The sequence below is a fragment of the Silene latifolia genome, chromosome 2 (genome assembly GCF_048544455.1).
Source record: "Silene latifolia isolate original U9 population chromosome 2, ASM4854445v1, whole genome shotgun sequence".
NCBI classification, from domain to species: domain Eukaryota; kingdom Viridiplantae; phylum Streptophyta; class Magnoliopsida; order Caryophyllales; family Caryophyllaceae; genus Silene; species Silene latifolia.
This window is the reverse complement of record NC_133527.1, coordinates 163,031,541-163,059,356: the sequence shown is the minus strand read 5'-3', so window position 1 is coordinate 163,059,356 and position 27,816 is coordinate 163,031,541. Positions and strand designations below refer to the sequence as shown.

At 34.2% G+C, this 27,816-nt stretch overlaps 2 protein-coding genes across 2 annotated transcripts; one reads left to right on the top strand and one right to left on the bottom strand.

The window, feature by feature from the left end:
* Positions 1–11,701: 11,701 nt before the first annotated feature.
* LOC141630897 (uncharacterized) lies at positions 11,702–13,331 on the bottom strand. The gene is made up of 2 exons (XM_074443642.1): positions 12,708–13,331; positions 11,702–12,363 (listed from the first exon to the last, which is right to left on the bottom strand). Exons 1-2 carry the CDS (start codon positions 13,009–13,011, stop codon positions 12,098–12,100), a joined length of 570 nt encoding a protein of 189 aa, XP_074299743.1. The 5' UTR covers positions 13,012–13,331; the 3' UTR covers positions 11,702–12,097.
* Positions 13,332–24,103: 10,772 nt separating this feature from the next.
* Positions 24,104–24,706, top strand: LOC141641546 (uncharacterized). Its single transcript, XM_074450203.1, has one exon. It carries the CDS (start codon positions 24,104–24,106, stop codon positions 24,704–24,706), a length of 603 nt encoding a protein of 200 aa, XP_074306304.1.
* The last annotated feature ends 3,110 nt before the right edge of the window (positions 24,707–27,816 follow it).

The following is a 27,816-nucleotide window of genomic DNA, read 5'->3' as shown; positions in this document are numbered from 1 at the left end:
ATTTTTAATACTCCGTATATGTTAGGTATGTACCCAAGAGTTGGGTTTCTATTATTGCATTTGAAACAAGTTACCCAACCCAATCGCTACTTGGCGTCGATAAATTACTAAATATCATCAACAATATTTAATGAACTTCCCAAGGAACATATATCGTATGTATTAACCCGGACTTTATTTATTTTTGAGCATATATATATTTTTTCTAAATATATTACCTCAAACATAAGTTTTTGAGTATTTTTTCTGAACTTATTAAAGTTTTAAAGTTAGATTTTAATTTTTTTTCTGTCAAAATTCAAATTTAACTAAGCTTGTATGTAATGTTTTTGAATATTATTGTAGTTTTTTTAGCTTAATGTTTAAGTGAATCAACTCAAAAATTTTAAAACAAAACTCAAAAATTTTATTATAATGCTCATAAACTATACAACTGGTGGTAGTATATCGGATATATAATCTACTTATTGCTATCTATCCAACCCCAATATAAACCTTATTATTTGAATTTTTCAATACTCTCTCTAAAAATCACTAAAAAATGCTCACAAAACAACAAAAAAAAACTTTTGCAAACTTTTATATTTCCGTCATCACTGCTTCAATTCCGTCATTTTCGCCACCAAAATCAACAATTTGACGACGTAAGTAACCTTAACCTGTTATTGTTTTTATTAGTAAGTAGATTTAAGTGGATTAAAATAAAATCGTCATTATTAGAACGGATTAGGGTAAAACAGATTAGCGTAGATCAATCTCCGCACCAAAAATTAAGCTAAGATGGAAAAAAACGGAAAAGGGCCTGGACGTGGAGCATCCAAGTCCCGCCCTAGGCTTGGACATGCTTTGATTACGTATGGACTCCAAATTAATACATTTAATAATAAAAAATAATAGTTGAATTAGTAATTAAATTGAATGATAATGTAACACCCCCATAAGTCGGGACGCCTTCCTTTAGGCCATCCTAACTCATGGGATGTCACATGCCTTGGTTTCTCGAGTTTGTAGAGCGAACAAATGAAATAAAGCGGTTTAGCATAGATAAGTTGTAGTTAAAAATAATTAAGTCACAAGTTAATGGATTCAAAAGCAATCCCAATTATACAACCAAATTGAAATAAGTAGAGTCTAATGAAGAGTCAAAAAGTTAGACAACAAACGTGGCGACAACTACGGCGAAGACAGCTCCCAAGCATGTTAACCTGTCAAGTCACTGCTCCCCATATGAGCGAAAATCGTCACATGGTTCACCACAAATGTTTTGAAAACACTTTGCTTAGCTCCAATAATACAAATATTCATTACTAACACGTGAATGCAAAAGACAAAGATGTTTATATAATGAAATGATGATGCAAAATGCAATTTACCAAATTACACCACTCCACCACAATATACCCGGTGACGACATCGCACAACGCCACCAAACCGCCGGACCGCAATCCGTAACCAAGATACTCGGGACACACAAGTGGTACCGGATCCGGGCGCTAACCGGAATCCCTGCCAGATGCCGTGCCTCAATCACACGACTCCCTCCAAAATCGAATCATTAACGTGCATGTTCCTCTTGGAGTGGGAAGCTCCAAAATTAAAGGCGACCCAAGCGTAAGACGGTCTCTCAACCGTCTTACTTCTCCTCAACAACCGCATATCACAATCCAACATCCTCCATTCACCACCTCCAACATCCACAATAAACAAGTATGCACAAACCAATAAGATTTACCATATAAGAATAAACCATCTTATGACAAGAACTTCCTATGTTTATCAACAAGTCAACTAATGAAATAACAAGCCTCTCAATTCATGTTATAATGCAATAAGATGATACCATGATACCAAATCCACTTACCCAACCACAATACATGAATACACCTCACATTAGTATGGCATTAAACCCTAATTACCAATTACTCATGTTATCATGCAACTACCACATGGATTATGTAATTCATGGTAGCTAATACACAAATAAACACACATATCATCGAAGCTAAGTAGGGAAATCTTACCTCTTGCTAATCTGCATGCACTTCAAGCAAGCAAACTAAAAGGGCTCCTCAATAAAGTCCCCTTCTACACATATTATAACTAAGTATCACAAAAACATACTACAACAACAATAATACTAATTAACCTATTAATTAATTCACTTAATTAGTCAAAATCCTAATTAAATCCCATAAGACAACCTACTAATAATTAAACTAGAGTTTACTAATTAAGAATAGGATAAAAGAGTAAGAATGTACTTACAAATTCAAACAATGAACAAGAACAAGAAGTATGGAGGAAATCTTCCAAAGTATGGTGAAATCTTGAGGTTAGGATTTGAGAGTGTTTTGTCGGAGTTTGAGAAGTGTTAGGATAAGGTTTAGTGAAGAAATGGGGGGGGGGGGGAATCGAAAAAGAGTGTTTAAAGATGAAGGCCACATACCACTATTTACGTGAAAAACTGGACAACGACATGGCACTTGGTCGAGCGGACCTCCACTCGGTCGAGTGCACCAGCCACTCGGCTGAGTGACTTAAAACAGGAGCTGGTGTAAAAGACCAGCCACCACTCGATCCCTCACTCGATCAAGTAAGGTTCCACTCGGTCGAGTACTCGGTGTACGCGACCGAGGGCAGCCTTAGAAATTATGGGATATTCCAGATAATTAATGGAGTCGGATTATAATTGCAAGTTATTAGTCATTTTAGAAAGTTAATTATAAATTCAGTTTAATTAGAATGAAATATGTTGAATAAATGAATAGATCAACTAAATGGTTAATAAGATTAAAAATGTAAGTTAGATTAAAAAAATTATCAATAATTAACGAAATAAATAAAAAGGTAATGAAATAAAAATAATAAGAAGAAAAAAGAATAAGAAAAGTGAGGATTAACACGAGGGAGATGATGAACCGCAAGCAGGGAACAGAGGACGCGTGATAACCTACGTCACATTGAAGGGACGGAAGGCTAATCGTGGTCCATTTCCACATCTGTGTGTTCATAATCAATCGATTTTTCATGTACATTGATTGCGATGCGAAAAAAAAAACTATAAATAAAGAAATTATTACACCTTCAAGGTTACATGTTTTGATGCTAAGACTGAAATCAATAAAGAAATGTTTTTTTGTTACGTGATTACTTTTTTTTTGGTTGTTTTTTTAAAGAATACTCAAAAGTTCAAAATACATACTTTTAGTGATTCTTGATTAAGTGTAATATGGTCAAGTGCAAGTCAAGTTATTTAATGCATGTCGAGTGTTAACGGTACACTTGTAATCTTGAAGCATATATCCAAGGTTAATTGTTGGATTTGTGACTTAAGAAATTGAGACTAAAATACAAAAATCAAGAAGAAAAGAGGAGGGGAACACTCGCATACCTTAAAATGTGTTCATAGGCACATATTTATAGGCAATGAAATGGATTACGATGTCATTAGGTGTTGTTAAGATTTTATGTACCCTGGGAAAAGCGCAATGAATCTCGCGGTCCATATAAAAAAACGCGATGGGCCTCATGTGTAGACGAGGCTAGTCCAAGTCGTGAGATTTTAGTCTTGAGGAGGGGTTAACATATCCTTTAAGATTGTGATATGAATTAAATATCACTCTAATATGACATTTTGACGACATCAGTTTTTTTTTTTTTTTTTTTAATTAAAAAAGTACTCCCTCCAATTCGCTATAATGTTCCCTGTTTCCCAAAACGGATTATTCAGGTAATGTTCCCCTTTCTTTTTTTAGTAACTTTTTTCTCTTATTTTATTCATTTCTCTCTCCTATAATCAAACCCCACATAACTTTTTTACTCCTATTTTATTACTTTTCTTACTATTTTGGCCCCACAACTCATTATTTAACTCATATTAATTCATCTCTCTCTCCTAACATCAACCCCACCAATGTCTTTTATTCATTTTTAATAGTATTTCTTAAGTATCGTGCCAAAAGCAAATGGGAACAATATAACGAATTGGAGGGAGTATATTTTTAAGGAGTAGAAAAATATTATTTTAATATTTTGTGGGTTAATTTTTATTGGACGTTGTTCCTTAAAAATGGGGTAGGATAATCATGTATCTAGATCACTTGATGTAAGTTACCATATTGTCCTCGGATTGAAATGGAAATAAGGAGGCCATCTGGAAACTTCAATGAGTTGTAAGAATAATTGGTCTCCCTTGTGACGGGTTACCATTTGTGACGGATATTTTGTGAGATAAAATGGTAACAAAATGGGTTAGTAGAGAAAGGGGACCACATGAATAGTGTTGCAGAGAGAGAAAAAGTGGGTACATTGTGAGGTAAAATGGTATCCGTCTTCAGCTTGTGACGGATATGTCATGTCTTCAATGAGAATTTGTGTTGTAAGAAAGCGTGGTGCCCAAGGGAAAACAAATAAAATGCACCAATTAATCAAGTCTTTTCATATAAGGAATAAGGAAAAAGGGTAGATTAGCCGCATCATGCAAAATCGAGCAGACTTTAATATCGACAAATAATGTCATAAATGTTTTTCCGTATTAGTCACTCCTTGATAATTTCTTAGTGAATTTTATTTGACCTGTTACAAGCTTGTTACGGATATTATCCGTAATAAATAAGAATTTGTGCGACTAAAGAGATTTTAGCTTAATTGTTAAGGTAAATCGGATGTGTAAATCGGTAAAACCCAAATCATAGAATATATGGAAAATTGATGATAGTACAACACGGTAACAGCTAGCTAGGAATGCAGATTCATTGACAGTAACGAAAATACACCCCCCCTATAAAATGCAACATAACCTAGCTAGGTGTAATTTCATTTCATCTCCCTTTGTACACATAAATTCTAGAGTTAAAAGAAGAAGACGAGAATGTCGTTGACAGATTTCGTTGTCAATGCGACTAAAAACAACAGTACTATGTTAGACGGAGGTTTAGAAGGTTGGAAAACCAGCACACCATACCTCTGTATTTGTATAATTGTCGTCTTCGCTCTCATCGCCATTGCTTTACTCATTTCAGCCTTTTCTTTGAGAAACTCTCCATCTTCTTCTTCTTCTATCCGTACTAGTATTAGCAACCACATTGAGGAAAAATCTTCCAAATTGTCAAGTTTGGAGTGCAAAAACGAGGTTAAGATGGTCGTGATTATGCCGGGAGATATGTACCCTTCTTACTTGGCTAAGCCTCTTCCGTCTCCTATCATTCCCTTTGATTATAAGCACCCCATTAATTGCGGTGTTGAGCAAGTTTGATGGCTACTTCTTGTATTCTTATTTTGTCGATTTAGTTTTGTTTCGGGTTATAGGATATTAGAAGACGTAGTCTTCAAAATTTTGGCGGAAATGTACTTGTAAATCAATGAGTAATGAAGGGACTTTCATACGTTCAATATTCAATTTATTCATTTGTATTCATTTATTTGCTTATCTTTGAACTTATCTGAATTTCGGACCTCGACGGAAATTTTCATATGCATCATTTTTTCATACAATGGTTTTTATGGCAATTGAAGAAATAATTTCTATGATGATAGGATTGATAGGGTAGGCTTAAGAAAATCAAAATCGAAATCAAGTGTTGCAAATTCATTTTACTAATAAGGGGAAAAACAATTGTCTCTTAACATGATTTCAAGGAAATAAATTTTAAGTTTTTGAGTGCAAGAAGGCGAGATTATTAATTAGAATATGCCATTGGGTAGTTTATGCATTCAAAATGGTGAATCAACAGATTTTGTAAATCAAATTTCATAATTCATTTACTCTTGTGATCATATTTAGGTTGAAAGGTCAAAGGTGGCTTGATTAAATTCCCAAAAAGAATTCTGTCATTTTATGCACAACTAATATACAACGGGTGACCGTGTGGATCTGCAATCGTTATCATTAATGTACAAAGCCTGCAAACTATATATACTAGCACGGGCGAGCCCAGGATTTAAAATGTTGGGGTAGGGAAATTTTTGTAATATAATTTCCTATTAAAAAAAACGAGAACATACAAACATATATTTCTTAACAAATGGTATGTTTATTATTCATAACAATATTGCTTTGGGTTGTTGATAATTACACTGTATCTTGTTTATACGAACAACACATATAACCGAGTAGCCGACGGTTTCCCAATGTAAGATTAAACTCATTCCATTTTCCTACTTTCTGTCCATTCTACTGTCAAATTGCCAAGCTTTAACTGTTAATATGTTCTAATAATATGTTGGAAATTAAATAATATTACAATGGTTCAAGCTTCATATATATATATATATATATATATATATATATATATATATATATATATATATATATATATAGAGAGAGAGAGAGAGAGAGAGAGAGAGAGAGAGAGAGAGAGAGAGAGAGAGAGAGAGAGAGAGAGAGAGAGAGAGAGAGAGAGAGAGAGAGAGAGAGAGAGAGAGGATCATGTAAGTCCCACTCTTTTGGTTGAGTCCTTGAGTCCTCATCCAAGCCATTGGATCAAACAAATGAAGGGCCAAGATTAAAACAAAATAAATGGGCTAGATATAAAAGGAACACAAACCCTAATCACTTCTCACTCTTTCATTCACCTCCCACCTCTCACTCTCTCTCTTCATCTCACAAACAAAAAAAAACCCTCTGACTCCACCAAAACCGCCACCACCAGTCCCTCGCTGCCACCACGCCACCACCAGTCCCTCGTTGCCACCACGTCACACAGCCGCCACTCCTCTTCCTCTTCTCCGCCCTTCACGACACCACCGTTCACCACCAGTCATCTCGTCTTTCTCCTTCTCTCTCCTTCACGGCACCACCACTCCCCTTCCTTTTTTCTCTCCTTCACGACACCACCAACAGCCTCCCAGACGACGACCCACCACCGTTCACGGGACCACCACAGACGACCCACCTTCTTCTCTTTTCGAATCTGTTTTTTTTTTTTGTCGCAGGTGTTGTGTTGGTGGTGGTTTTGCAGTGGTGGTGGCGCATGTGTGGTGGTTGGTGGAGCCTCTGTTTTTTTTAGGGGTTTCAGGCGATGGTGATGGTGTGGTTGGCGATTTCAGTGGAAGGGGAATATAAGATAAGAGGAATAAAGGTGGTTGTTGGCGGCGTTTAGAGGCGTGGGTAATGGTTAGTGGTCAGAGGTGTGTGCTGGTGGTGTCATGGAGGCGGTGTGGGTGGTAGTGGTCATGGGTTGAGTGGTCAGTAATGGTGGTGTAGGCGTTTTTTTGTTTCATTGTTGTAGGGGTTAAAATTACATTGACATGGACTACAGTTACAACCTTTAAGAAATAAAGTTACACCTATATGGACTAAATTTACACTTGAAATTACAGAAGTTACACTTGAAAAGACTAAAATTACACACTTGAAGAACTAAAGTTACACTTGGTAAAAAGTATATAAATTCTAAGTTTTACATACAAACCACCATATGACTAAAGTTACACTTCTGACGACTAAAGTTACATCTCTAACGACTAAAAATACACTTGTAAAAGTATATAAATTTCAAGTTTTACATACAACCACCATATAACTAAAATTACACTTCCGACGACTGAAGTTACACCTCCAACGGCTAAAATTACAGTCGTAAAACATACAAACCACCATATGACTAAAATTATACCTCCGACGACTAAAGTTACACCTCCAACGACTAAAGTTACATTCATAAGACACTAAAGTTACATAGACTTTTGTTAAAATTACATAAATTTAAATTTATAAATTCAAATTTGTATATATAAGTTGGCCTTAAAAGGTAAGATATAGTTATAAATTATTAAATGGCTAAAGTTACACTTATACATAAGTAAAGTTACACTCAAAAATGATTGGCTAAGAATAGGACTTATGGACTCAACCAAATTTGTGGACTCATCTGAACCTGACTCTCTCTCTCTCTCTCTCTCTCTCTATATATATATATATATATATATATATATATATATATATATATATATATATAGTGTCAAGTTCTTCTAAGTCCCTTTTTTTTTTGAGTCCATAAGTCCTTCCCACAACCCTTGGATCATGCATGGTGGAAGGTTGAGATTGAAAGCAAAAAATACACTTAACACTAATTAATTCACTTCTCTCTCTAGTTTTAATAATACATTCACTAATTCATTATTATACACAATTAACACCATATTTTATCTTATACTTCAAAGTTTATGAAAATTTTGTTAACATTTTTCCTGTTTCGATTTTTTTTCGTTTTTTTTTCGAGACAAGTTTTCGACATTTTAGGATTTTACGAGTGTAATTCTAACAGCAAAAAGTGTAATTTTAAGGAATATTTTCGAGAATTTAGCGTTTTACAAGTTTAACTTCAATCTTTTCCGAGTGATTTTAACGAATAATATTTTGAATTTTTGTCATTTTATCACAAGTTATTGTAATTTAGCATTTTACAAGTGTTATTTTAATGACAAAAAGTGTTATTTTAGTCCAAGTAAGTATAATTTCAGTCCAATGAGATTGTTATTTTTAGTCAAGGAGAATGTAATTTTAGTCCAGAAAAGTGTAATTTTAGTCCATAAAAGTATAATTTCAGTCCACTGAGAATGTAATTTTAGTCCATTGAGAGTAACATTAGTCCAATGAGAATATGAGAATATGACCAAGTCCATGGAGAATGTAACATTAGTCCAATAGTAGTAAGTGTAAATCTAGAAGAAAAAGTGTAATTTTAGCCGAAAAAATTGTTATTCTATCAGAAAAAAGTATAATTTTAACAAAAACAAAAAGTGTAATTTTAATGGAGAAAAGTGTAATTTTAACAGAAAAAAGTGTAATTCTAACAACAACAAAAAGTGTAATTTTAGTAGAAAAATGTTATTCAAGCAGAAAAAAGTATAATTTTAACAGAAAAAAGTGTAATTTTAATGAAGAAAAGTGTAATTTTAACAGAAAAAAGTGTAATTCTAACAACAAAAAGTGTAATTTTAGCCGAAAAAAGTGTTATTCTAGCAAAAATGAGTATAATTTTAACAGAAAAAAAGTGTAATTTTAATGAAAAAAAGTGTAATTCTAAGAGAAAAAAATGTAATTCTAACAACAAAAAGTGTAATTTTAGCCGAAAAAAGTGTTATTCTAGCAGAAAAAGTATAATTTTAACAGAAAAAAGTATAATTCTAATAAATAAAAGTGTAATTTTAATGGAGAAAATGTAACTTTAATACAAAAAATAAAAAATGATATTATGTGAGATTTAAAATTTGAAAAAATCAAATTTATTTTCAAAAAATTACTTCTAAAATTTAAAAATTATAACTAATGTCATATTTATTTCCAACCGCCTACACATGTAACTTTAACACAACACCCGAACACCACCAATCTTTATAGATCTAACATTAAAATAAAAGTACCTTTAAAAAAAAGACGAATTTTGAAAAAAAAAAAAAAGAGGGGATCTGAAAAACAAAAACAACCACAACAACCACAACCCATATAAAAAAAAGTACAAGATAATTATAATAATATAAGATAACAACATAATTTTTAATACCAAATCTAAAAAAAACTAACAATAACTCCGACTATTTTTTAACCAAAAAAAGAGAACAAGACGTTTTAAAAAAAAAAAAAAAAAAAAAAAAAAAAAAACGGAAGTAGATCTGAATCACCACAACCACAACCCATATAAAAAAAAGACAAAAGTACAAAATAATTAAAGAAAAAACCCAAAACACCACAAAATAAATTTGAATTTTTTTAACACACTCCACAAAAACACCATTAAGCTTCATATCTTTAATAAATTAAAAAAAAAAAAAAAACACATATCAGATTAAACCGACGGCAAGGTGGTGGTTGGCGTGGGGCAGCAGGTAGTGCGGTGGTGGTCGTGGGGTTGTGTCGGGTGAGGGTGAGGGTGGAAAGGTGTGTGGGGCTGGTGGGTGGTGGTGGTGTGCGTGAGGGTGAGGGGGTATGGTGTCGGTGAGGGTGGTGAAGGGAGTTGGCCGTGGGGCTAGTGTGTGGTGGTGTGTGGTGTGGGGGTGTCGTGGTAGGGTTGTGGAGGTGGGTGGTGGTGGTCGTGGAGGTCGGCGGTGGCCGGTGTGGTTGGGGAAGGGAGGGGGTGATTTTTTTTATTTTGTTGGGTTTTTAATTTTAATGGTTTTGAGATTGAGAGGTTTTGAGAGAGAGAGAGAGAGAGTGGAAGAGGGAAATTGTGAGGATGAGAGATGAGTAGGTGGGTGGAAAAAAGTATATATACTCCCTCCAACTTTTTTTATATGACGTTATAGCCTTTCTTAAAATTTTTCTATTATATGACGTTTTGGACTTCTTATTTAATATGCTATTAAATTCAATCCTTTTCCCATGATGTTTTCAATTCCAAAGCCAAGTACCCTGTATCTACCTCTTCAAGTTTCACTTGTAGGAGTATATAATTATCCTTTCAATGGATGACTAATTTCCCTTTCAATAATTATCAATCCTTTTCTCAATAATTTGAGGCTGAATTTTTTCCATGGATAATCAAGATTATGAAGTTGAAGACAAAAAAAACTTGGTAATACCAGATTATGAAGAAGAATCATTCGTAAGTATCATTCCGGAATCAGATTATGAAGCTGCTTCAAAATTAGAGGCGGAAAAGAATTTGGTGCAGCCATATTCTGTAAAATCGGTAGATGAAGTAATTATCCAAGATTCGGAGGTTGGAGAGAAGCCCGAATTTGAAGAAGAATTACAAAAAAATATCGTTTCGGTTTCAGAAGATGAAGGTGAGCAATTAAACATTCCAACTGCAGAAAGCTTGATAATGCCCGGAGGAAAAATAAGGGATATAGAAAAGTTCGGTGATGCCATATTCCGCTATCCTCATTTAATCACCGTCCACCGAGTGTATGTTAAAGACATTAATCCCGGCGTTATACAATAGCAACGGAGAAACGCCAAAAGTTGAAGAAGAGTTGGAGGAAATTATCGTTCCGGATTCAGACGATGAAGATGATCGATTTTTGGTGACAAGAAAGACTCGTTAATTCTTGTGATTTTGTATGTCGTGTAATGCTGTTTTTTCATATCAAACCTTGTCGACTTATATGTTTTGAGACTATTGAACTAAACATGGATTAAACGGAATCCAAGTTTCATTTTATATATTCTATGCAGTTTACAAATTTGCTGTCTTGCCTTGCATTTCTTCGTTGAATGACTTTTTTTTTAAGACTGATAACCATGTGGTTCATCTCTCTCCTTTTTGTCGAGCCATAATAGAATAACGATAGACCGTCTGATCCTAGGAGCTGGATACCTTTGGAGGTAAAGGCACCATTCAATAAAATCAAAACCCACAGATGGTTAACAATGATTATACCAGTCACCAATTTCAGACGGTCTTAACTAAGCCATATGCTACATTGTGTACTGATCAGACGGTCTGAAATGGCACCTTAACTAAGCCGTACTGATCCTATATGTAGACTGCTGTGCTTATAGACGTATCCATATGCTACAATGTGTATCTAATGTTGTCTGCTGATTTTATGTACTGTTGATATCAACAATGCTGGAGAAATAAAAGAAGTTGCAGGAAAATGATGGAGAAATGAAAGAAGTTGCAGGAAAAATTATAAGGAAAATGATTACATTAAAGTTTCTGCAATGATTAAAGCACCTAAGAATACATCACCATACTACTTTTTCAGCAAAATTAAGTCATGCCCTTTCTAATGATCCAAAAAAAATTTTTACCGGAAAAAGTTTCATTTCCATCACAATCATATCTTGGACGGGCCATAGCAACTAAGAACATGACTTTTCCAATATAATTTTTGCTTTGACATGTCCGCAAGGGATCGGCCTCCATGGAGTGCAAGTAATATTTTTCATTTTTCTTTGTCATGTAGAACCATTTCTCATCGATATGTACAATGTTGTACATACCAACAAATTTTGGCTCATTAGGCATACAAGTTTGGTCTAACATAGATAAACAAAATTGTAAACGAGCTCGTTTGTGCACATCTTTCAAATGGGGTTTAAGGGTGCTAGAATGACGGCGTATAAGACCTTCCTTAATGAGTCTATATAAAACAGTATTACTAACACCCAATGCCTCCGATAATGAAGCTATTGTTGTTCTTTGACTTAAAGGTATTTCCGTAAGACGTCTAATATCAACTTGAAGTTTTGGATGACCACACCTTTTTTTTTCTTACTTTTAACATCGCCTCCATTATTTTTTCCAAGCTTCCAAATTCGTTGCACAGTACGTATAGGAACCAAAAATAAGTTAGAGACTTCAGTAGTCGTTTTTCTTTTCAATTTACCTCCATGACTTCTTTCTAAAAGAGCTTGGTAAACTTGCAGTCTTTGATCATCGCTTAAGACGAGTCTTCTCTGCCTAGCACCACCTATACGACAAAGATCAGTAGCTTGGTCAAATGCAAATCAGAATGACTACAAAAGACTTAATAGGAAATATACCACATATCAGAAAGAAACTCAGTAGTTGTACGACCACACATTAGAAACAATAGGCTTACTACAGTTTCCATATTCAACAAGGCTAACTACTTCACAACAGAGACAACAAAATTTCCATGATCAAATAATTACCCATACAATGCGTGCAATATTATGAAAGAAAAGGCAGAGCTCTAACTAGACCATGTCAAAACTTGCAATTCCATCCGAAAAACTTACACTAAATAATTGTAAGACGATCTAACCATAAAGAAAGTTTATACACGCATACCAGAATTATGAGTATGAGTAGAATTATTCTGTTCTTGTGTCTGAGCATCATCTTCATCAAAGTCGTCTCCTCCATCTTGCTGGTGAGTATCGTCACCGGACTCATCGACTTGCTCAAAGTTCAGATCCCAATATCTGTATCTTGCTTCGTCATCCGGACCCATATCAAGAACTATACTATTTGTTGAATGAGAATGGATGATTAGAGGAATATCACCTTGAGCCTCCTCTATTTCTTCATCTATCATGGTGTCTATATCTTCATCACAAGGTAATTGATTGAGATAAAAAAATGGAGTTTCCATCTTGCTTGGTGGTGATTATAGTTGGGTATTGATTGAAAAGGGGGAAAACAATTTATAGAGAACCTCATGGTTGAATTTTTAAGTTAATTCAAAATTTGGCTCTTAGTTTAAATTTTCATCAAAAAATTGGCTCCAAAAATTTCATGGAATTACTTACTGAGTATTATGTTTCTTGATGGAGATGAAGATGTCGAAGAGGCAGTGAGATTTTTGCAATATTTCCAACGCATAGCACTCCCCTTAATTAATGCCATTATAATGAGTAAATAATTTCCTTAATAAGTGTGCTTATTGGTATAACGTCATATAAAAAAAGTTGGAGGGAGTATTAAATTACTGGTTAATTAAGATTAATTAGTGTGGGTAGTGAGAGAGTGGTTTAATTAGCTTTAATCCCCTCTTTTTTGCTTCCAATCTCAACCCTCCATCTTCCTCATCCAAAGGCTCTAATGGAGACTTATGGACTCAAATGTAAGAGGGGGACTCACTTGATCTTATTACTATATATATATATATATATATATATATATATATATATATATATATATATAACTGGGTTGAAACGCTGTGGATGCGCCACGTGTCAACCGAGCCTTAAATACACGTATTAATTACAGCTGAAATTAAATACAAACATAACAAATGTTGTATAAATCTCAGCAAAATATTAATTATAGTTTAATAAATTTTATTATAAAATTATATTAAATAATTACGATAATTTGATTCTAAATTTACTAAAAAGTTATTTTGATAAAAATTCTAAAATGTAAATAATTACGTTCATTGTGAAAAAGGCTTTCAATTGAGTATAATTTTCATTATATTTATTGAAATATTTATTTTGATATGTAGAAATGATTAAAGTGAGTGTCTCACAGTGTTTTACATTTACGTAAAAAAACATTTTGAGAAAGTTATAAAACTTAGACTATTAAATCCATTAAGAAAAATATATTTGGAAGAGTCATTATATATATTAAAAACACAACTTTAAAAAAACTACTAAGAGATAAGTTTACATTTCCCCCCAAAAAAAAAAAAAAAAAAAAACTACTAAGAGATAAGTTTTTATAGTCTGGGAATGAAAAAAATTATATTGGACAAATTGAATACATATGAGATTTTGATAGGTTTCAATAGTGTGATAACATGTATACGAGTGTGTATATGTACATAGTGATCGCGAGTGCATTTGAATAATCAAAACAAAAGTAATGATTATTAAGTAATATGTATAAACGACATGAAAAAGTAGAAAATAAGTTACATTTTTCTTTAATATATTTAATTAAATATGTATAAGTTAAATATAAAATATTAATTATGACTAACCAAATACTCCGTATTACTTTTAGTTAAATATTTTATGTTATCTTTTAAATACTTTGAAGTTAAACATCAAAAAATAATATTTGAGAAAGTTCAACCTATTATATTTACAGGTAATAAACTCTTAAATATCATTATATATAATTGTTTAAAAAAATAAAAGGTGAAAATTTCTCATAGATATGTTTGACACATCACATGCAAGACACAATCAAAATATTTGAATAAGTTGAGTTTGAACCCTATATGTTTGATAGATAAATGTCACATGTTATAAATACAAAATTAAAAATTATATAAAATTATGTTCACATTATTTTGAATAAATATTAATTGATGATTTGAGACATAAAGTATCGTGAAATGGTATAATTTGAGAACTTATTGTTGATTGTTGTATTATTCGGATAAATTTTATTTTGATTAATATTATATTTCACCAGTCACAAATTTATTTATAAAACGTTGATCATGCATAATTAATTATCATTTATTTTGTATTAATTAAAACTATTATGTATTTTATTTTTAAACATTGAAGTTAAACCTGAAAATATTAATTTTAAGAAAAAATTATTTATAAGCGAAAATATTAAAGGTCATATATGAATTATATAATTTTTCTTCAATTATAATCATAAAATATTAAAACAGGGCGCGCGAAGCGCGGGATACTACCTAGTAAATATTATTAGCGGGATTTGAACATGGGTCTACAAGGTAGGTACACAACTCCTTAACCACTGCACCACAAACACACTAATGTTTTATTTACCACCTTTCTTTTACTTATTCTTGCATTTAAGACAACAATTTTTGGGGTAGCAGACCTTCGTTTTCCTCGACAAATTTCCTGGGTTTGGGGTAGCACTTGCTACCCTTTGCTACCCTCTAGGTTCGCCTCTGAATACTAGCCTACTAGTTAAGCCATAGAAAGTGACATGCTCGAAATCTAAAAGGCATAGACTCAGGCCATTAAAACCCCACCAAGTTGCTCTTAGAGAGATTTGAACCTGAACCCATTGGGATTTTTATCCAAATTTTAATTATTCCCATTGTTTCAAAATATAAGTCGTTTTAGATATTTCACAAGTATTAAGAAAGCATTGAGAAATGTTGTATTATATTTATTTATTTTTTGAAAGAAAGGATTAATTCATTAATAAATAGTCATACGACATCTACAACATGTGTCAAATTTGAACGGATACACCTCTAGAACCAAGTAAAATAAAATCTCGTTTAAAGAAAGATCTGAAAACATGAATTGCTCCAAAGCACATACTCTATCATATTGCCGCAAACAGCTTTTCACAAGAGGATAATAGAATCTTGAGCCTTGACGAGAGACAATTTCATCTGACCAAATTGAGTATAACCAACAAATCGACAACATACGTAATACCATATAACGATCCATTACGACACTGATCTTCCACATCTTCACCATACGAGGAACGACCAAGACGCTCTTATCTATATTTCCAATAGAACTAAAACCTTGAAAGACAAGGACCGAAGGAACTCCGAAATAGAGACGGACAAACGAATCTCATCAAAATAGAGACTTTTATTTATTAATTCATAAAGTTTCATACTAATAATTGATAAATAAAGCTATTTGGATGGCTTACCATCGGTCAATAGTCGATGAAAGCCCCAGATTTAATTGATTGGAGGCTAGGGTTTTTAGAGAGGAGAAAAATGTTGTATTATATTAGTTAGGTGTTATAAATGTTCTTTAAAAATAGAAACATACTTTTTATACCAATAAAATGGTTTAAATTACTTCTTTGCCATAATTATTAGTGCTTTGGAAACAAAAAAAAAAACATATAATTGCACATACTTTTATCATTTGCATTTAATTTTTCATCTTGATTTTTTTACTTATTGAAACATCTTTAATGGTTAAATAAAAGGACTTATATGCAAATTCTAAAAGTTTTAAACTAGTTGCTTAACCATTGGAGAGCTCTAAATGAATTAGTTTAATTTGAGCAACTGACTCTTGGAGCTAGGAGCTCAAATGAACCCACAAAGAGATATATGCCAATTAAATAAATGCATGTAAGACCATTCATGCAACAAACCCTTGGGGTACTAATAAAGATGAATCTCTAATAGGTTTGTTCTCATGTGACATAAGCTAATATACAAACTCTTTTACATACAAACCTTCTACCAACAACAAATAAACCTTTTCAATGTTCATATTATGGCCCACTAAACTTTTTCTCCTCTCACATTCTCTTTCCACAAACTTGAATACTATATTGTAATCCCTCTTATCAATGAATCTCAACACTCATGTCAAAACAATAGAAGGTTTGTAGACAAATCTCTAAAACGGTGGACATGTCATCTTCCAAACCTATTGATGAACCTCTATTGCTAAATGCTAATGTCTTATAGCTTAACCATTGAGAAAATTTGTAGCTTAAAAATGTTATGGCTAAAGAAGATGATGTGAAAAGTTAAGCTAGTAGGATTGTGGAGCATCTCCAATGGTAAGCTAGTTGCTACTAGCTTACCAATGCCATATCATTTTTTTAAGTTACATCAATTTCAAGCTATAATTTACTTCAATGGTTTAGCTAACTTAGTACTAGCTTGATTGGACCCCTAAACACTCCTCTATTTACTTAGAGTAAATTAAAAATTACTACTTTTTAAAATTCAGTTTTTTAAAATTACTCCCTTATGTAATTTTTTCCTAAAATCTATAAAATATAATTAAAATGTTACTCTAAAATGACAAATAAACTCCACCTAGACAAAGCCACGTAGGATCCAAAAAGCCACCTAGATTAAAATTTAATGTGACGTGGCATATTTAAATGTTATGTTGCATATTTTTAATGTGACAGGGCGAATTAATGTGACATGGATTATCAATTTATTATTACATGAATTAATTTAAATCATTTATCTATAAATTAATTTAATTCACTTATATCTATAATATTAAAGGATATTATTATTATTCTTAAATCAATTTTGTATATTAAATATATTGTCTTTCAAAATTTATATAACCTTTACAAATTTACATCAAATTTCATAATTTATAATTAATATTGACATTTTAATTGAAATTTTTGTAATAAAAACATGTTAATAAATTTCATAATTTATAATTAAAATTGAATTTTCAATTGAAATTTTTGTAATAAAAACATGTTAAGGAATTAATTAAACCTCTTCATATTACTAAACACTCACCATTATTAACATTTTCCTATTTAATTCATTGTTTTTAAAATTTTTGTAATAAAATATTTTATTAAATTAATTAAACCTCTTCATATTACTGAATACCCACCATTATTAAAATCTTTCTATTTAAATTTTTTTAATTAAACATGGTACTTCCTCCGTTCTAAAATAATTGACGTTTTCAATTTACGAGGTGAGCCTTCGAATTCAATTTATACAAAAATATATTGGTCGAAAAGTTATAAAAATTACACCATAAAATTCCTTACGAATAGAGCTTTAATATGAGTATACATTTCAACATATTTAGTCATATATTTTGAGAGATATTGAAGAGATAAGTGAGTGTCTCGAAAAGTGAGAATGACAATTAAAAAAAACAGAGGGAGTAATAAATTGATTAAAACTCTTCATAATACTTAACACACACCAAATTAATTAAAAAAATTTCCTATTTAATTATTTTTTGTAATATAATATGTTAATAATTTTATTAAAACTCCTTATATTACTTAACACCCGTAATCTTCATTAATATTTTGTCCTATTTAATTCATCTCTTGAGGTCCTCGGCAATCAATTATCTAATTTAATAATACCACAAAATAAATTAAAAATTAAATTAAAATATGGGAATTTATGGCTGTGTAATGACTATGTAGAGTTAAGAACGATAAACACCTAAGAGGGGGAGAGGGTGAATTAGGTGTACCTTTTAAAAATTTTATCCTTAACTTGGTTAATTGATTAACTTAAGTAAAGAATATTGAAGTACAAAACTTGAGAGACTTAATTGAATGTAAGTTCACAAGAAGGTACATCAGTTCTATGTCATAGTATAGATGACTGTGACACAGAACTTGATTAGGTACATGCGAGAAATAGAAAAGTGAAAGAACGTAAAAGTAAATGAACAAACAAACGACATTTTAAAAATTGGTTCAGCCTCTACTCCGAGGCCTACGTCCAACCGTTATTTTATTGCTTGTTTAGAAATTTGCTCAAACTTACAAAACCCTTTACAATGAAAATAACTCGCCAACCTACTCTGGTTGCACTCAAACTTAAAGCTACTCCATTTCAAGAGTTTATGGGTTCTATCTCAAGGTGTTACAGAATCTTGAATCTCAAGAGTTCACTAAATGAACATGGAGATCACAATTAAGATATAACACGAGAATCATGGAACAAACTCATTATGTCACAGTACAACGAACTGATACTTGGAGGTTTTACAACTTTTTTCGAAAACAAATGAAGACTTTAAAAATCTGAAAAACGTTTTGCAAACACTTGAAGAACAAAGCTTTAAATGCACAAATGATTTGCAATGTTTTACAATAAATGCTTTGGAAAATCTTGAGAAATAAATGAGACTAAGACCCTCTATTTATAGTGGATTTAATCTCAAGTAAGTAAAACTTAGGAAAATTAAATCCAATATAAAAATAGTAGTTTTGAGTGATGGTAAGTGTTAGACTATAGGCTTGTGGCTTAAGAAATCAGAAAACTTAAGCTACTACACTCAACATGTGACCTTTTACCAAAATGGCCAAAAACTTTTCTCACTTTAGAAGTTTGACAAGTCTTCCTTACCATTTATGTAAAAGGTGTTTGCACAAATCTAGAGGTTTATTCAAGTGGATTTGTGACTCAAAAATTTCAGATTGTTTTAAAGCTTTTGAAAATTCAAATGTTTAAGGTTTAAAATTTGCAAAGTTTTAACACTTAAAAACATTTTATCGAAAGACATCCTCTATACGGTAGTACCAGAAACCACTGTACAACGTACTGTTGCATGGTTTTGCCATAACTTGACTTAAATGAGAATGTTACACTTACTCTTACATTTTTCGACTAAGGCTTAGAAAATATCATTGTCTTGACTTTCTTGATTATCTTGATCATCTTGAATCATTGTTGAAAGTCCATTTGATTGCTTCAATCACTAATCATTCAATTAAAAGCAAACAATCAAATAATAAGGGGACTTGGCATCATCAACACAATGTGTTCTAACAAATTCCCCCTTTTATGATGACAAGTCCAAACATGTGTGATATTCCCCCTTAGCCCATGGTTAGTCGGTCTTTGGTCATTTCAACATAAACATAATTCATAAACATGATCAAGGTAATCGAAGGGTGCAACATGTTTGGCCAAAGTAAAACATCTAATCATGGTAGCTAAGACATAATTACGGTGAAAGTTAGCCTAAGAGTTAAAAGATCACACATAAGCATAGTTTGAACTACTTCCCCCTCTTGACATAATCAAGGGAGGATAAAACATGTTCAAGGATAGATAAAATAGTTCAAAACACACACAAATATGTTCAAGTATAAGATAAAAACATCCAAGAGTTGCAAAATAAGTACTTAAAGCAAAGAGCCGAAAAGCTTAAGGAGTAAGAAGGTTAGAAAGGCAATTTCAATTTTACAGGGATGGCATCTTCTTGTCAAGGCGTTGAAGGAGATACTCATTCATCGTACGTAGATCACTCACCTCATCCCGTAGCTTAGCATTCTCCTTGACCAAGAGATTAACCATTCCTAAGAGTTGATCTAACTTACTAAGCACAATTCCGAGATCAACAGAAGCTTGGACTGTGGCATCACCTTTGCCTTGATTTTTCTTTGTCAATTTCCCATTTTGGATCTCCATGTTCATTTGGGAAAGGAGGCCCGGAGTCATCTCATCACTTAGCTTCTCAACAGCTAGACTCCCTTTAAACACTAAACCTTCCTTTTCGAAAATTAGAGAAAGTCATATCCCATAAGGAACCACTATGTTCTTATCATAATTCCGGTCTTGAAATTCGGTAGCTATCTCATTAATGCGATGGAACATGAGACGAAGAAGGTTAATGGGAGTGTGTTTGACAATATGGTGAATGAGGAGCATGTCGAGGAGAGAGCATCTCCCTCGACTGTTGTTGCTAGGGACAAGGTTCCTAAAGACCAGATTGAAGATAAATCGAATTGGGGCAGGGAGTTCAAGGGCATAGACATTTGTAGGACCATGTTAATCATGAGGTCTAAGGACTTTCATAACCTCGGTAGATGTGACTTCCTCAACCTCACCCCAGTCACGTTTTGCAAAAGGTGGTTAACCCAATATCATTAATCTCTAAATGGGCCACAAGTTGTTTGGTTGTGAGGACAAAGGGTTTTTGATTTATGTAAGCCGAGAGGGTACCAGATGCAATATTAACCTTGACAGTAGCATAGAATTGAATAATCTTGGACAAGTACATAAGGCTATACTTGTCCAACAGATTTATCCAACCCTGAGGTACCATAGCCTCTTTGAAGTACTTAAAGGCAGGTGAAGAGTCATACCAGGATATTTTGTAGCGCCTGCCACTATGAAAGCAACAGTTCAGAATACCGTGACACAGCTTCAATGTTTCTTCGGGGAGATCAATGGAGTTAAGATGATTTAGGACATCATTTTTGAATTGATCGGCATGAGCTGCTACAATCAGATCCATGCATGTATTGAAGGGAATATTCTCCTCAATAATCTCATCTTCATTAATTGTGTCCAAACTTGGCAGATCCCGATGATACCGAGGCCGTTTGGGTGCCTTGGTTATTGAACCGGATCCCTTCCTTCTTTGAGTGACTTTGGATTTGGGTGGGGATGCTTTCGGTGTCACATCGTCATCATCACCTAATATTACGATCATCTTTCTCTTAGATCGTGTCCGAGAGGACGTTTTTGAGAAAAGTGGACCAAGCCTATCATCAACGTCCTTCCCAACATCGCAATCATCAACATTGATCACTTCTTCAACAGTGGATGCCTTTGTTGCATCAGTCACAGCCGGCACATACATCTTCCACCATTCTCTCATTCACCAAATCTTTTAAGATTTCATCAATACCATCATCCTTCTTTTCCTCAATTGATTTTTCTTCACTCTTTTGTTTTTCTTTTTTCTCATTTATCTCACTTTCTTTTTCTGATTTTTCTTCATTCTCTTTTTTTTTTTTTTTTTTTTTTTTTTTTTTTTTTTTTTTTTCTCACCGATTTCTCACTCTTTTTCTGATTTTTCTCCACTCCTCTTTTCTTTCTGTATTTCACTCTCCTTTTCAACATTATCTTCCCTCTTCTCTTTCTCAATTTCATTCAAATCCTCACCTTTTTCTTGTTTGCCTTCATCATTTTCCCTTCCTTTTCTTTCGAGGTGCCACCTTTTGTTTTTGATTTCACACCTTCACAGTCTTGCATGTCGGTGTCTTCATCCTCATCAGACTCAACATCTGCTTCATGATCCAAATAAAGTGAGATGGGAGGTCTCCTTCCACGATCGCCTCTGCCACGCCCACCGCTTTGTTTTGCTGTTGTTTTCTTTCGTGTCACAGTAGGCTTAACGGTAGCAGAGGTGGTAGCTTTGGTGGGTTCGGTGGTGATGGGAATAGTTTCTTCAGCGGTTTTGGGAGCCATTTTTTGTTTTGAAATGAACTTTCGATTAAAGGTGTTTCTAAGGTTTACAAGTTCCTTGGACAGTCGAGGTTTTGGAGGCATCTTGAGTATAAAGGGATTGATTTGGACGGTTTTTTTTTTTTTGAGAATAAAGAGAAGTTTGAAAAGGATTTTTATTGTTTAGTGGATAAAATGGATTGTTTGTGAATTGGGATGAAGGGTAATGATGTGTACGGTGGGGTTAAAAAGGGAGTTTAATGTGGTTTTGTGAGGGGCACGATTAATGAGGGGTAGGTGGATTGTTTAATTGTGATTGATGGGACATAAAGTGAGAGTGGCTCAATGCAAAAGGAAAAAGCTTAAATGCAACTAAAAGATCTTGATTTAAAATACATGGTTCATATTTGCATGCATATGATGTTTATTTTGCTAATTAACACATTAATTCCAACCTCTAGTCAATCATTGGTGAAAATAATTTTGACTTAACTATATGTCACCTATTAAACCAATTTCCGACCGAAGTCGTACGAATTGTTCTCTTTCCAACAGTTTTGTAAAAATGTCCGCAATTTGATTTCCCGTTTTACGAAAGCTTAGACATATATTACCCTTTCCAACTTGATCACGTAAAAAATAATGTCGTATGTCGATGTGTTTAGTTCGTGAGTGTTGTATAGAATTCTTTGATATATTGATTACACTAGTATTGTCACAAAAAAAAAAAGAGAAAGTAGAGAGATAAAATCCTCTCTAATTTTTTAGGGTTCTTGCGAATGTCTGCAATGGCGACAGTTCTACAAACAATGCGCAAACGTAGTACTAATATACATAATAAAAATCAAAAAACACAAAAAAAATACAATTAGTAATAATAATAATATCATAGATGTTAATAATAATAATAATATAGATTCAAATTCTGATTTAGTTGAGAACTCTACGACACAGGAATTAGCGCAGATTCAACGTGATGTGGCTACTTCTCTTCGGCAAGCTGGTTATGATGCTGAGGAGTATGAAAGTGGTTGTGTTTCGGATTCTGTAGAGGAAACTGCTTCTGAGAAGGAGGAATTGGCACCTGTTACTGAGACTGGTCAAGGTAAACCCTCAATGCTGCAACTTACTAAAGAGGATGTTCAGGAGGAGCTTGATTACTGGAAATCTGCGGTATATGGTTACGTGCTGGGTGCAAATCCTCCTTGGGAGGTCTTGGAGGGCTTTCTCAGGCGAGTTTGGATTGATTATAAGATTTCTAAGGTATCATTCTTACCCAATGGCCTTTTTGTGGTGCGTTTTGATACATTAGAACATCAGAAATTAGTCCTTGCTAGGGGAATGGTACTCTTTGATGGCAAACCTGTTATTCTGAGACCTTGGGATCCTGCAGTGAAAATTTCTAAAGTTGCTGTTAAAGTAGTACCTATTTGGATTAAATTGGTTGGACTTGATCTTAAGTTTTGGGGTGCTAAATGTCTCGAGAAACTTGCTGCTTTGGTAGGTAAATATGTGCGTATTGATGACCTTACTGTTAATCGTACATACTTAGGGTTTGCTAGAGTAATGGTTGAAGTGGAGATTGATCAGACATTCCCTGACAAGATTAGGTTCCTGGATGAGTTAGGTAATGAAGTTACTGTTCTTATTGAATATGACTGGCTTCCAATTACCTGTGGAAAGTGTAAGGGTATGGGACATACTGAGAAGGTTTGCAGGAGGGGGGTGAGGAGACCTCCACCTGCTCAACCTAAAAAATCTCTGAACCCTGTGAAGCAAGTTTGGAGACCAAAACCTACTGCTGTGGTGGACCTAGACCCTAAGGAGTTTCCTGTGTTAGTTGCCACTGAGAGTACCAGGTCTAGTGGTAGCAGGCTAGCTCAAGGAACACCATCTAATCCTTTGGTTACCCCTGCTAATACACCCATTCATGTTAGTCACAGTTTCAGCTTTACCCCTGCTAGATTTATTTCAAAAATGACAAGGCATGAATCTAGGATTGCTAAGCCTGGGGATCTGATAGTTGACTATAATGCTGAAATGGCTGGATGTGCCCAATTGGTTGATAAAGGAGGAAGAGGTACCCTTTTACCTCCTCATGAGTAAATTGGGTATGTGGAATGTTAGGGGCCTAAATAGTATAACCAAGCAAAAAGATATTAAATGGTTTCTCCACCAACAAGATGTGGATCTATTTGGGCTCCTTGAGACCAGGCTTAAACCTGTGTCTCTAAATAAAGTAGCTAATAATTTTTGTTTTGGATGGTCCTTCATTACTAATTTGAGTTGTCATTCCGGTGGTAGAATTTGGGTTCTTTGGAAAGCTAATAAAGTGCATCTTGATGTGCTTGAGATGGATGCTCAATTTATCCACCTTAAAGTGACTGAGGTGCATACTGATAAGGTCTTTTATGTTACCTATGTTTATGGATTCAATAAAGTAGAACAAAGAGTTCCTCTCTGGAATGCCCTAATCAGACTGAACATGAATGCTCCTTGGATAGTTTTGGGGGACTTTAACTGTGTGATGTTTTCCAATGAGAGGGTTGGGAGTATTGTTAGAGATGCTGAAATGGTCTCATTTCAACATACTACTCAGATGTGTGACTTGCAGGATATTAAGGCCATTGGGACATTTTATACTTGGACTAATAAACAGCCTAGTAGTACTAGAGTCTTTAGTAGAATTGATAGAGTTCTCATCAATGGTGCTTAGCTTGCTTTGAAACCTGATTATTATGCCCATTATCTGCCTGAGGGGGACTTTGACCATTGCCCTTGTATCCTTGAGTGTGGGAATGTCAGAGTTCTTAAGAAGAAGCCCTTCAAATTTTTTAATATGTGGTGTCATGTTAAGGAGTTTAAGGAGATTGTGCAGCAGAGATGGGGGATATCATTGATGGAACTCCTATGTTCCAACTTGTGAAGCATTTAAAAGATCTTAAGCTTGCTTTGAAGAATTTGAATAAGTGTCTGTTCTCTGATGTTGAGACTAATGCTGACCTAGCTTATCACTTGCTCCTGGATTGTCAAGAGAAGCTTCAAAAGGATCCTACTAACTGTGTCTTTATGTATATTGAGGCTCAAACTAGGGAAAGCTATCTGATGCTGAAAAAAGCTAAGGAAGAGTTTTTGAAGCAGAAAGCTAAGTGTGCTTGGGTGAAGGATGGTGATGCTAACACTGCCATGTTTCATCAGGCCATTAAGCAGAGGCAGTATCAGAATAAGGTCTTTAAAATTGAAAATATTCAGGGAGAGGTGTGTAATGATCCTGAGGCTATACTTAATGCCTTTGTGAACTATTACATCTCATTACTGGGGACTAATGCTGATACTCATGGGTTTTATAAAAAGATTGTGACTAAAGGGAAACAAATTTCTGAGAATGAGTAGGATGCTATGTGCATTATTCCTTTAGAAACTCAAATTAAACAAGCCTTATTTGCTATTCCTGATGAAAAAAGCCCTGGTCCTGATGGGTACACCAGCTGCTTCTTCAAACAGAGTTGGGAGATGTTTAAAAGTAAGTTGGTTCATGCTATTCAAGATTTTTTCCAGAATGGCCAGCTGTTGAGACAAATTAATGCCACTAACTTGGTGTTAATCCCTAAGGTTGATCAGCCTGTGAATGTCACTCAATTTAGACCAATTGCTTGTTGCAATTTGGTCTACAAAATCATTTCCAAGCTGTTATGTTCTAGAATTTCTGGTGGCCTCACAAAAATTATAAACCCTGCTCAATCTGCCTTTATTCAGGGAAGGAATATTTTAGGCAACATTCTTATCAGTCAAGATTTGGTGAGGCTATATACTAGGAAGAGTGTTTCTCCTCGTTGTATAATGAAGATTGATCACAAGAAGGCTTATGACTCTATTGAGTGGGTCTTTGTTGAACAAATGTTGAAGCACCTCCATTCTCCCCCCCCCCCCAAATCATTGCCTTAATCATGCAATGTATCACCACTCTTACTTATTTCATTGTCCTTAATGGTCAGCCTCATGGATACTTCAAATGTAGACGAGGTCTAAGGCAAGGGGATCCTATCTCCCCCTTACTGCAAAAAGCTTAAGTTGGTGCATTTAATTTTTGCTGATGACCTTTTAATTTTCTGCAAAGGGTATTTGAGATCTATTGTTTCAATTATGGAAGTCTTCAAATGTTTCTCTGCTGCCTCTGGACTTCAGATTAGTGCTGAGAAATCTGATATTATTTTTAATGGTATTGAATCCTCTCCTGCTACTAGAATCCTGGCCTACACTGGTTTTACAAAGGGCTCTATTCCCTTTAAGTATTTTGGTGTTAAAATCTCCCATAAGAGGTTGTCTAAGCTGGACTGCAATATAATAGTTGAGAAGATGGTAGCAAGGATCAGGGGTTGGAATTCCAGGAAAATTTCTTATACTGGAAGGCTTGTTTTGGTAAGGTCTGTCCTTTCTACTATCCATAACTATTGGTCTCAATTATTCATTTTGCCTGCTGGAGTTATGGATAGAACCAGAGCCTTGTGTAGGATTTTTTTATGGGAGGGGACTGATGTTTACTCAAAAGCCCCACTGGTGTCCTGGAATTTCTTGTGTAAAAGCAGGAAGTATGGTGGACTTGGTCTGGTTAATAGTCAGATTTGGAATGTAGGTGCTATAGAGAAATTAGTTTGGTGGATAGTTTCCAAAAAAGACTTGCCGTGGATTAAATAGGTAGATAATATTTACCTAAAGGGGGCTTCAATATTGAATTATACTCCTACTAGCTACAGTTCATGGTCCTGGAGAAAAAATTGTGAAGTTAAGGATAAGATGTTGTGTGGTTACCTCAATGATAAATGGTTGGGGGGAGATGTTGATTATACTATTGAGAGTGGCTATAATTGGTTGTCTCCTTCAGCTTCTGGCAGGGTTTGATGGTATACTGAGATTTGGAATAAGTTCAATATTCCTAAGCACACTTTTATCCTTTGGTTGATTAAGCAAGGAAGACTTTTAACTCTTGGCAGGTTGTTTAAAATGGGCATTACTACTAACCAACTGTGCTATATTTATGGTGCTGCTGATGAGACTCACTCACATTTGTTCTCTGAGTGTGCTTATACTAAAAGATGTTATAGCCCGCTTGCTGAGTTGCTAAGTATGCAGGGCACTGTTGTATTGTTTGGTAGTGTTGTTTTGAGAATGAGGCAGCTATCAGGGTTCCAAAGGCTACTGATATGTGCATTGATTAATGTAGTTCAGTATAGGGTGTGGCACAGTAGGAATGTTTGCAGGGTTGATGGCTATATAGTTCACCCAAGGAAGATGATGCAGGATATAAGAGCAGAATGTAAACTACGGCTGCAAGGTTTACTGCTAGGTTGTATTAAGCCGTCTGATAAATTATGGTGTACTACATTAGGACTTATGTAATGCTGATCGCCTTGATGTATTTTTCTTCAGTAAGTCTAGGATGCGCATAGTTCAGTCTGTTAATGCTTTTGTCTGAGTATTAACACAAATGGTTGTTTGTATGAGGGGCCATCTCTATTCATGAGATGCTTATTTTAATGAAACTCACAGTTCCACCAAAAACTATTGTCACAAAATATAGGGGTAGTCTCGAAAATAAGGCCATAATCATGCAACTGTTGACGTACCCAAAGAATTTGTGCACAACATAGAGCGGCACTCACATATTCACTTTCGGCCGTGGACAATGCAACGGTGTTTTGCTTCTTAGAAGCCCATGAAATGAGACACGGTCCTAGGAATGTAGCAATGCCCGAAGTGCTTTTCCTATCCAATGTATCACCGGCATAGTCCGCATCCGAAAATCCTACAAGATCAATTCGTAGTGAG